An 11588-nucleotide genomic window follows, 5' to 3' on the forward strand; every position below is an offset into this window, starting at 1 on the left:
AAATTCATTAAATAAATAGTATATAATATAAGAAATTTATAAATTTAATACCTTAAATCTTTGGATTAGGATGTACTAATGTCAATTTCTTTTTGTAATTTATCACTTATTTATTTAGTTCTTTCCAATAGTTGAGTTCCTCTGGATACTTTATCCAATTTCATAAGTGGATTGGATTTCAAGGACTCAGCAAGGACATAAAGCAAACTAGTAAGGGATGACTATTAACATTTACAAAGGATAAAGGATATTGGTTTTTGCACAACTATTTTGCACTGTAAAAAATGTAATAGAGTTAAACAAATATGTGAGAATAAAATTTTTAATGTACAAAAACATGGTCAAAGGAAAAGGATAACAGAGAGAGTCAGCAGAACCACAAGTTCACAAACAACCACTGAGCATTGAGCACTACCTTTGCATGAATTAATAAATGCATGGCATGTGCACTTAAAGCCTAAACACCCCACTCCTCCTACCACTAGATGAAAAAATGGTTTTCGAATTCACAATTCTTTTTTATATATATTCTGAGTAAATTCACTTATTTTTAATGTTGGGGAATGATATTACAATTTCTATGTTTGATAATACCACTTCGTATATAATTATATATTATTTTTTTATATCGTATATTTGTATGAATTTATTAAAAAAAATAGTAATATTATCAAAATAGAAGTAATTGATAATATTCATTCTCTCTAATATGATATAACATAATAGAATTCAACTAATTTACTAGCGTATCTCAATAAATAGTTAAAGTGTTAGGCCATCATGGGAGAGTTTTCGATATCCAAAAGACTTAAAACCAAATGAAAAAATACATAATGGGTTTCTTGTTGAACCAGTTTGAATTCTCCTTAATCACCAGACCAATGAACTACCAGTTCTGAAATTATTTGTTAGATCACTATAAAAGGTTTAAGACACCCATATTCAATTCAAAACTTTAAAGTATCAAATTAATGAATTTTCCATTTTATAAACTATAAATTCCTCATATTTTTTTATTTTTTTTTTAAAGTGAACGAGATTAATTTTATGTCCTCACACTTGTAATANAAAAAATACCATTTGACTTCTGACAAGGAAAAAAAAAGTGCATGTAACGGAACTCTAAATTAATGTAAGTGCTCATAGAATAATTAATCCAGTGCATGTATGTAAATAAGATGACCAAACTGCTGAGTTTGTTTTTTTTATTCCTTTCTGAGGTTCGTCTTAAGTGTTGAAAGCCCTTGTTGTAACCATACTAAAAGCTAGTGGACTGTGGACCATCTTAGCAATATCATTCCTCTTGTATGGTGGGTGGTGCTACTTTTTTCATGACAAGAGTTATTATGACTTATGAGTTATGGTCATTCATTCAGGGACCAAAGTGAAAGTGACACAACTTTTCACTTGGGCTCCACCCCTTTTATTTTTTGGGGTCAGCTTGTTATTAAGAGATGCTTTTTTGTTGTTTTGTTAAATAAGATTATATTGTCTCACAAAAAAAAAAAATTATATTATTGTCACTAGAAATATTTGAGCCTCATTATTAAATCAAGTATATATCTTTTGCATGCTTAGCAGCTTTAATTAAATTCAGTTCAAACTTCTTCCATTTTCATATGATACTTTTGAAAGTTGAAAATGCAAAGTGGTATCATGTTATGTGAAAAGGCAATGCTGAATTAAACATTTTAGCTTGTTATTTTCTATTTTTTTTTACGTAGGAATTATTCATAGTAGAACTAGAAGAAATTCTTTTCTCATCCATAAAAGGACAAGCATTTCTATTCCACACAACGATATCCATCTTGTTTATCTTCTCACTCTTTTTATGTCGCTTTTCTCTTTAACAACCAAAGGTTGGGATGCTCCATGAAATAAACAAGAGACTATACCTAAACAAGCAAAAAATAAAATAAAACAAAATTACACTCAAATTCTTTTCTTATGGTTCTTTCCGAACTCTTTTTTTTTTTTAAATAAACTAATTTTATTGTTAGAGAACTACTAATAATTTAATAGGTAAAATATATTTTTTGTCTTTAAAGTTTAGTAAAAGTTTAAAAAATACCTTTACATTTTATTTTGTTTTAATTTGTCCTAAAAATTTTCGATTTGCATCAAATATGCCTTTGATGGCTAATTTTTCAAAAAATTTAGAACCAATTCAACAACAATTATATAAGAATAACCTTCAATACAAGCAAATCAAACATAATTATCATACATTATTGTTGGATTTGTCTTAAATTTTTTGAAAATTTAGCTGTCGGAGGGTATATTTGATACAAATAAAAAATTTTTGAGACAAAATTAAAATAAAATAAAATTTAAAGATATTTTTAAAATTATTACCAAAGTTTAAGAACAAAAAATTATACTTTATCCTAATTTAATATTATTGGTGATGTTTTCGTTGTCATAACTGATCTTCGGTCTAGATTTTGGTCAACATGTATGTTAAGCACAAGCCCACGTCGGGGCTAACCTGGATATAGGCCCAAAATAAGGCCTGAAACGTTTTGTAAATTTGTTCAACAAATTTAATGAACTCATCATAAGCTATCGCCTACGCCTATCGGCCTCTTACCAAGTTAAGTTCATAAGTCATAACCATCGCTTCTACTTATTGGTGATGTTTTCGTTGTCAATAACTGATTTTTTTTTTTTGGTGTAGTGAACAATTGATCTTTGGTCAACATGTATGTTATGCGCAAGCCCATTTGGGGAAAACTTTGGGCTAACTTGGATATAGGCCCAAAATAAGGCTTGAAACGTTTTGTTTTATAAATTTGTTCAACAAATTTAATGAACTCATCATAAGCTATCGCCTACGCCTATCGGCCTCTTACCAAGTTAAGTTCATAAGTCATAACCATCGCTTCTACTAAAATTTTCAAGCTTAACCCCTGAAAACAAAACACTGCCACTGATTCATTCAATTGTCAAATTTGTTCCTTTTTCTCATTTCTGAATTCTACCATGCAAAGGGTATCTTCAACAATCTCAAGGACCATAGCTTCTTTGTCCAAGGCCAGAATCCCGTTTCTGCTTAAACGCACTTTCTTTGCAGCAACTACCCAGAAATCACAGTAGCCGGAGATTCCGGGAGATATCCGGAAATGGGGTTCGGTTGGGTTTTGCAGGACGTCAAAGTTCGCCAGTGGGTTCACTCCTTTGCAGCCAAAGCCCTTGGATTCCATTGTAGATGTTGAAAGATTGAAGGACCGCTATCCTGATGATATTGCTTCTATTTGGGATGATGCAAGTCTTTCATTTTCGGGCTACTTATTACTCAATTACCATGTATCAAATAGTTCTTTATTCCTTCCTTTATGGACTTATATGCATTAAGAGAAGGATCAGATTAAACTCAAAATCCTCTTCTTTGTCTTTGCTGTTTGCTTTTACTATATTTGTTTTTTTATCTTATTATTTTCCCTGGAATTTGTGGAACTTGGTAAAAAAAAAATGCTTTTGCTTGTGCCTAATGTGATATATTGAATAGCTTGAGTTAGCTTTTCTTAGCTTTGATGGAATCATGGAATGCAATTCATCATAAAGCTATTATGTCTCCTTTGAAGAGTTTTGTTTATTTATTTATGATAATATGATTTGGCTTGTTTTATTTTAGTATCACTTGGGAAGAGGTCATATTGGAGCATCCATGAAAGCAAAACTTTATAACCTACTGGAGCATAGAGCTTCAGAATGGTATTATTTTTTCTTTTTTAATTATTTTGGTTGTTATTAAGATAGGTATCACGATATTTGTACCATTCCAAAATTCATGTTCTCACCTCAGCTTTGTTTATCCTTGGCAGCCGATATTTTGTCATTCCTGTTTGGAGAGGAAGTGGTTATACAACAATGTTTGTTCAAGGTTTGATAAAAATTTTATCTCGGTTATCATTTAGTCTAAATTTAATTTATACTTGTGAATCAAAACTGTGTTACAAATCTTTGATGATTTTTAAAAGAGAGTCTGAACAGTTTTGACTTTTGATACATAGGATAAACACTGACCTTGGACCCTTATGTACATCCTAAAAATCTAGGTTATTAGTAGAAGTTCTATAAGCCCAATCTATTCAGATAACTAATGGAAACTTGAATATACCATGCAGTTCAGCTATGTTGATGCAAACGATTTATTTGTTTTGTTGTCTCTATTTGTTTCTCTTCTTCCAATTTGATCTTGAGATGCATATTCATTCTTTTCTTGCAGTGCAGATGCCACACATTCTTTTTACGGGTCTTGAAGATTACAAGGCCAGGGGAACACAAGCAGCCCCTACTTTACTGTGACCTTTTACAAAGAATTTGCTGAGACGAAGGACTTGGTGCTTATCCGTGGGGATGTTGTGTTTACCAGCAAGCTGATTGACTCTGAGGTGGAATGGCTAATAGAAACTGTTCAGTCTTTCTATTTGAATGATGCGAGGTGCAAACTGGTTGAGAGGTTCAACAAAGAAACACATGATTTTGAGTTTAAGGATGTCTTGCAAGCGTTGAACATGCCGATTCTGTGACCACTTTTAATTGGACAAATACTAAATTGCTGCAACAAGCAAAGAAGAAGGGTTGATTGGAGCAAGGACATTGAAGTTGCAAATGAACCTGTTTATCGAGATGTCTGTCTGCAGCCTATGGTGAAGGGAGACACAAAATGGAAATTACTCATGGCAAGGTTAGAGGAGATATTTCTTCATTTTTTATTTGTTAAAATCTTGCATTCAAATACTTTTATGTGTTTCCTTCTGGTGCAAGGAAGGGACTAGAAGTTAACTTTCAATTATATATATATCCCCAAATGTAGTCTTGTTTCTTTCTTGCTTGCTGAAACATTACTTACCCAGTTACCAATAAAGTACAATGAAGGATGTGTGAAACTAGAAAAATATCAATACTATTTATGAACATTGATCTATTTTCTTGATTGTTAATTCTACAAATAACATTTAAGAAAATACAATATGAATAGCAAGGGAAAAATAAAGCTAAGCTTTGCATTACATTCAGAGTATGATCTTCATGGAAATCACTGCATTATCATATCACGTTATTCCAAATCTTCTCAAAAACCTCTTGATACATGACACTTTTAGTACTATCTCATGCATTTTTGTTCTTGTCTAAAATTAATATCTCAAGGCTAGCTTTGGATTTTACTCTTGATATAGCAACATAGAGTTGTCCATAAGTGAAAACATACTTTGACAAAAACAAACCGGCATGAGAGAGTGGTTGCCCTTGACTTTTATAAATGATCATGGCAAAACAAAGTTCAATAGGAAATTGTCTTCTCTGAAACTGGATCAGATGAGATTAAATTCATTCGAGGAATGAAAACTTTCTCACCAATATGCTGTCTTGTAATAACAATAGCACTTATGATATTATGTCTCAATTCACTAACAACTAATCTTGTAGCATGATTAGAACTCCGTTTTTCAAAACTTATTTATGATTTGGAGTTCAAGAACATTTCATTTCATTTAAGAATTCAATAGTTATCCACTTAGCTTCAATGCCAACATCTTGATCTGTCACATAAAATGGGTCCGAACTTAAATACTCTTTCTCCTCTGAAGGAATTTGCGAAAGAATATATATATATATTTTATTGAGCATCTCATCATCTTCAAGAGTTGGTGCTAACAATACTTTATCTTCCAAATAATTGAAGTCACTCATATTATCCAATAATTTCGGTTATGTGTCAACAATAATATCCAGAGGAAACTGTGATTCCCAAATTTAAAGAACTCATGCAATCTCATGATTGGTCAAGGTAAGCACTTTATGGTAAGATCATAACTTTGATGAGTTAATTGTTGCAAAGTACATCTTCTCTAGAAGCTTTTTGGAATACCGGTAATATTTGACGAAGGGCACCTCCAACGACAATTGTTTTTCCACCAAAAAGTTTATATGTTGAATTGTTGTTACAGAACCTCATAAGATCTCTTAAGAGTGCGATCAAAAGCCTCAAAAGCAAATTTACTAGTCATATTCCAACTTCCTTGCTTGATGTTGCAAGTTGATGATTGTGTAAAATTTAAAGGTATGAAAAATCAGGTGAAAGAAGTGAAGCAATCTCACTTAAACACAACTAAATGCTCATTTGGAAGATGGAAGCTTAATGTTTAAACAGAAGGCCATTTGTCATGGATATGACATGTAAAAATCCTCCACCACAATTGTGTATTTTGTGGCTTTTTTATTAAAATAAATAAGGAAAAAACTTTAATTCCCTAATTACGCATGCATGAAAATAATTCCAAGACTACGCAGTCCCAATTCATGCACGTCACCTACGAAATGGGTTTGCATGCCAATTCAGGGGAGCCGCCCACGAAATGGGCCAGGGTTCCAATACAGGAACAGCAGGCACGAAATGGCACCTCAGGTACAGCGTCCACGAATTGGTGCAACTCCGGGGTGGTACACGCGAATTGGCACACCATGGGAAAGTCTATTGGGCCAGACGCGAAATGGAACCACACATCAGATGTACTCCACACGAAATGGAGCCCGGAATTCGCTATATAAAGGGGTGGGGCAGGCAGTTTGCAAGCATGGATGGAAATTTTTGTTGTGTGACAGAAAATTTCTATTCCAACGACTCTCTCTTTTTTCTGTCTTTCTCTTCTTTGTAAAATTCTGTAGTGGGTATTTTGTAGTGTCCACGACCACCGAAAATGTGTACGTTGTTGTATATTCGAATGGAGAAATTTTTCTCACATCTAGAGGTGTTACATTTGTTTGTGATGATCCACTATGAATAATGATTCCTCTGCAGACGTGTTTGAAGAGCTGAAGAATGTGATCCTAATGAATACCAGTCTGGTCGGAAAGAAGGAAATCACGAAATTGACTTACAGAATGCCAGTTACGGTTGCCAACTCGTTTGCATATTAGAAAATGTAGATTAAGTCTGACCAACAAGTTTTGATGATGTTTTCTTTTCATCGGAGCATTGGAAGTATCTACTCATTGGAACTATGTGTTTCTTATATAGCAAATTCCGGGCTCCATTTCGTGTGGAGTACAACTAATGTGGTTCCATTTCGCGTCTGGCCCGATAGACTTGCCCATGGCGTGCCAATTCACGTGTACCACCCCGGAGTTGCAACAATTCGTGGACGCTGTACCTGAGGTGCCATTTCGTGCCTGCTGTCCCTGTATTGGAACTAGGGGTGTTCCGTGTTCGCGGTGCGGTTTGGATCGGTTTTGAGTAAAAAATTCATCTGATCCGAACACTAATTTTACTTGTGGTGCGGTTTGGATTGGATTGGATTGGATTTGCGGTTTTATAAATTAAAAAATTAAATATATATAACAAGTCTCAACATCAAATTTTAAATAATCAACAATGATATAACAAGTCTCAACAATATCTTAAAAAGCCAATAATAACATAATAATAGAAATAAAATTATAGATTAGTTAAAATAAATAAATAAATAACATTTTGAACATAAAATATTTATTAAATAATAATAATACATGAATAATATAAAAATGTATAAAAAATTGAACATGTTATAAATATAATTGTAAATATAACAATAAAATAATAATATTATAGCACATCGTACGATTTAAATTAGATTGGATTGGTTATGAAAATTAGATCCGAAATCCGATCCGATCCAGTGATTTACAAAAATATAATCCAATCAAATCTGAATTAATATAATTTTAATCGATTTTCGATTTAAATTGAATTGAATGAATGGTTTAATTTAAACCGATTTAGATTTGAACACCCTACTTATCATCGTAGTCTTTGAAGTAGATATGAAATAATATAATTGATTAGTTGAGAAATAACTTTCAAGCAGAATGGTTTGTGGCTTCAATAGTTTATGGCTTAATTAGTGATAATAATATTATAGTACATTGTGCAGTTTGGATTGGATTGGATCGGTTATGAAAATTAGATCCGAAATCCGATCCGATCCAACAGTTTGCAAAAAATAGAATCCAATAAAATCCGAATTAGTGCGATTTTAATTGGTTTTCAGTTTGAATTGGATTGGATGAACGATTTAATTTAGATCGATTTGGATTTGAACACCCTAATTGGAACCCTGGCCCATTTCATGGGCGGCTCTCTTATGTTGGCATGCAAACCCATTTTGTGGGTGACGTACATGAATTGGGACTGCGTACTCTTGAAATTATTTTCATCCATGCGTAATTAGGGAATTAAAGTTTTTTCCTTATTTATTTTAATAAAAAAGCATGTAGAATCATAATGATCAAATTACCCATATTGTTATCACCTCTAAAATCTTGACAAATAAAAAAGAACACGAAAATATTATTTTATTATAATCTAAAAAAAATGGCTTCATATGCAAAAATTTACAGCTCTTAGTTTTACGATACTTGTCCCAAAACACACAACACGCATGTTAAGAAAAATATTTTAATAATAATAGAAAATTATATAAATAAACAGAATTTATCTCGTGAAAATAAACATTAACTAACAGTCTAACACAATAGTATTACACTTATTCTATAAAGTTACATCCTTATTAACAGCAAAATAGAAAAAAAAAAAATATTACTTAAGATATTATAAATAAGAGAAATTCTTTAAAATATACCGATGAGACAATTATTGACAAAGTTGTCATCTAAAGTAACTGCTTCCGTAACCGTAACCGTAACCGGTGAAGTCCATGTAAATTTAATTAGGGTTGCGTTGCCGTTTATGGCATAGTAGTAGTAATTAATAAGAACGACCTGTCGTTTACATCCAAGTGGATAGATAGTTGGTTTTCGCTAGTGAAGAAGATAAAAGACGAAACGGTGCAGTATTGGTTTAGCGTTTACCTGAAGGAAACTGAACTCGCCCCCATCGAAAGACGAGGTCGACCCTCCATCACTGAATCCCAATTCCCAACTCAACCCTCGCGCGCGCGTGAGACCAGAGCTGAGCTGTTTCTTCAGGTCAGTACTAGTTTACTGCTACAGTTAGTCAGTTACCATTCACACTTTCTTTCTTCCTCAACGTAGAGTGAGAACAACTCAGATTACCACACTCAAATCAAACATAAACCTAAAACCCATCCCCTTTTGGTTCTTCTTCGTCGCAAGCTAATTTATCCCTTCGATTTCAATTCCAATTTCAGTGGCAGAACCTTCCAATCCCAATGACTGACCCTTCCGAAGAGGCTGCTTACATCGAGAAGCTCTACGAGTATGGCGAGAAGCTCAACGCTGCCACCGATAAGTCTCAGGTCACCTCTCTCTTTTAGCTACTACTAACGAAAAATATATTATTGAAGTTCTTTATGTGTTTTTACTTTTTCCTTTTCAGTTTGGAGTACTAGGGTTTTCGATTGTGTAATGGTTGTGTCTTGAATCGTGTTTATTTGTTTGTTTGGATTGGCAGCATGTGAATGATTACCAGGGAATCATAGATGCCGCGAAGACGAGCGTAAAGGCGAAGCAGCTCGCCGCGCAGCTTATTCCTAGGTTCTACAAGTTCTTCCCTGACCTCTCTGGTCCCGCCCTTGACGCCCATCTTGATCTGGTTGAGGCTGAAGAACTTGGGGTCAGTAGCTATACTGCTTGTAATTCTGCCTATCTATTGTTTCTTTTTATTTTATTTGTCTTTACATGACAGGGAGCAATGTTAGTCATTTGATCTATGTTGTGGATCCTACCTAGTAGGACAAGGTTTTGTTGTTCTTGTTGTGTTTATTTATTATTCTTTTTCCAGTAAAGGAATGCAGTGTTATTATTCTTTCCTGAGGTTTGTTTTCCCTCTTTTGTGTTATGAACTTATGATCCTGCTGTACAGGTACGGGTGCAAGCAATTAGAGGACTGCCTCTTTTCTGCAAGGATACGCCTGAAAACATTGGGAAGATGGTTGATATTCTAGTGCAAATTCTTGGGTCTGGTATGTTGCAGTCTTTGTTTGAAGATTTTGCATTCTTAAGATGTTGGTCTCAATTGAGATTCTGATTTTTGCCCCCTTGTTGCATTTAGAGGAATTCGTGGAGCGTGATGCTGTACATAAGGCTCTTATGTCTCTGCTGCGGCAGGATGTGAAAGGTATTCTGATTTGCCCTTATGCTAGGAAAAAGTCTCTCTGGCAGAGCAGATTCTGGTAGTTGAATGATTTAAATTTTATTAAGCACCTTAAGTTCATCTAGATTAAAATTTAAAACAGTGTGTCCACATTACTTTAAAGCAAAAATAACTTGCTTCTAATTCTAGGTGTTGCATAGTGTGATGATTGCTGAGTTGCATGTACACTAACGTGACACAGGAATAGAAATATAGCAAAATGCCAATCCAAAGGCCTATAGTTGGTAGCTGGTAGTAAAGTGCTTAAACTTGAATTCAAGAACTTCTTCTGATATATTAATCTTCATTATCATGTAAACTAATTCTCAAGCTGATCTTACATTTGATTTACTCTATGTGCAACTTTTTCCTTTCACGGGTAGTAATACTAGCCAATCTTATCTATAAACAACGGAGCCATCAGGCATGATCCGTGTCAAGCCTTGTCATCTATGTATAATGGAAAAAAGAAAATGGCAATCTAACAATACTCTTGTCTAACACCTAACTGATGGACATGGTATGTGCTTTTGGGAAATACGTTACTCTGAAAGTATTGGTTTGTCAATTGGCTGGAGTCGTCACAATATTGGGATGAATAGTGAGTCCTATTTAGAAAATCCCCCCTAGTTTTTCTTCCCTGCACCCAATTAAGATCACCTGTATCATGTTATAGTATGGATTCATGAAGAGATAAAACTTGAAACATTTACTCAGATAGCAAGGATGGGATTAATTGCCTGTTCAATAATTTTGTAAATAAAGCTCCAGGGAATAGTGTTGGTGGACTTATGATTTTTTCGTTGAAAGCTACAGTTAAAGAGAAAACCTGTATTGTTATATAATGCATATTTGAATGCTTAATTAATAATATTGAGATAATCATACAATATTATTTATAGATTCCAAACATTATAATTAGTGGTGCATTTTGGTTGTCTCTTATAGCATGATTGTCAATGCAGCTTCTTTGACGGCTTTGTTTAAGCACATTGGGAGTGTTGAAGAGCCAAGTACAGATGAAGTTATTCGTGAAAAGGTTATCAACTTTGTTCGAGATAAGGTGAGTAGAGAAAGCTTGACTATAATGTCCATATTATTATTATTATTGCATCATTAAAATATAAGCATATGCTGAGTTTCAGATATCTTTGTTTAGGTTTTCCCTATTAAAGCTGAACTGTTGAAGCCTCAAGAAGAAATGGAAAGACACATAACTGATCTCATAAAAAAGGTATTCCTAATCAGCCTATCTTGTTACTTTTATCAATTGAGTTTAGTTCTCTGCTATTGTTGTTGTGTCTTTGGATGTTGATGAATTTTTTGGTTTCATTTCATCGCAGAGTGTAGAAGATGTAACTGGTATAGAATTTAGAATGTTTATAGATTTCCTCAAGAGCTTGAACCTATTTGGAGAGAAGGCTCCGCCTGAGAGGATGAAAGAGCTGATTGGAATCATTGAAGGGCAAGCTGATCTAGATGCACAGTTCAA

The 11588-nt window shown here is 33.7% G+C and overlaps 1 protein-coding gene and 1 pseudogene across 1 annotated transcript in view; both read left to right on the forward strand.

The window, feature by feature from the left end:
- LOC107633724 lies at positions 2848-4901 on the forward strand (annotated as a pseudogene).
- LOC107631178 (apoptosis inhibitor 5-like protein API5) overlaps positions 8811-11588 on the forward strand; it is an 8165-nt gene continuing 5387 nt past the window's right edge. The window contains exons 1-8 of the mRNA XM_016334534.2: positions 8811-8970; positions 9153-9260; positions 9416-9577; positions 9827-9926; positions 10016-10081; positions 11062-11159; positions 11256-11330; positions 11440-11587. Coding sequence (XP_016190020.1) covers positions 9174-9260; positions 9416-9577; positions 9827-9926; positions 10016-10081; positions 11062-11159; positions 11256-11330; positions 11440-11587 — 736 coding nt within the window. The 5' untranslated portion in view covers positions 8811-8970; positions 9153-9173. The remainder of the gene's footprint in view (positions 8971-9152; positions 9261-9415; positions 9578-9826; positions 9927-10015; positions 10082-11061; positions 11160-11255; positions 11331-11439; position 11588) is intronic.

This window comes from Arachis ipaensis, chromosome B03, assembly GCF_000816755.2.
Source record: "Arachis ipaensis cultivar K30076 chromosome B03, Araip1.1, whole genome shotgun sequence".
Lineage (NCBI taxonomy): Eukaryota > Viridiplantae > Streptophyta > Magnoliopsida > Fabales > Fabaceae > Arachis > Arachis ipaensis.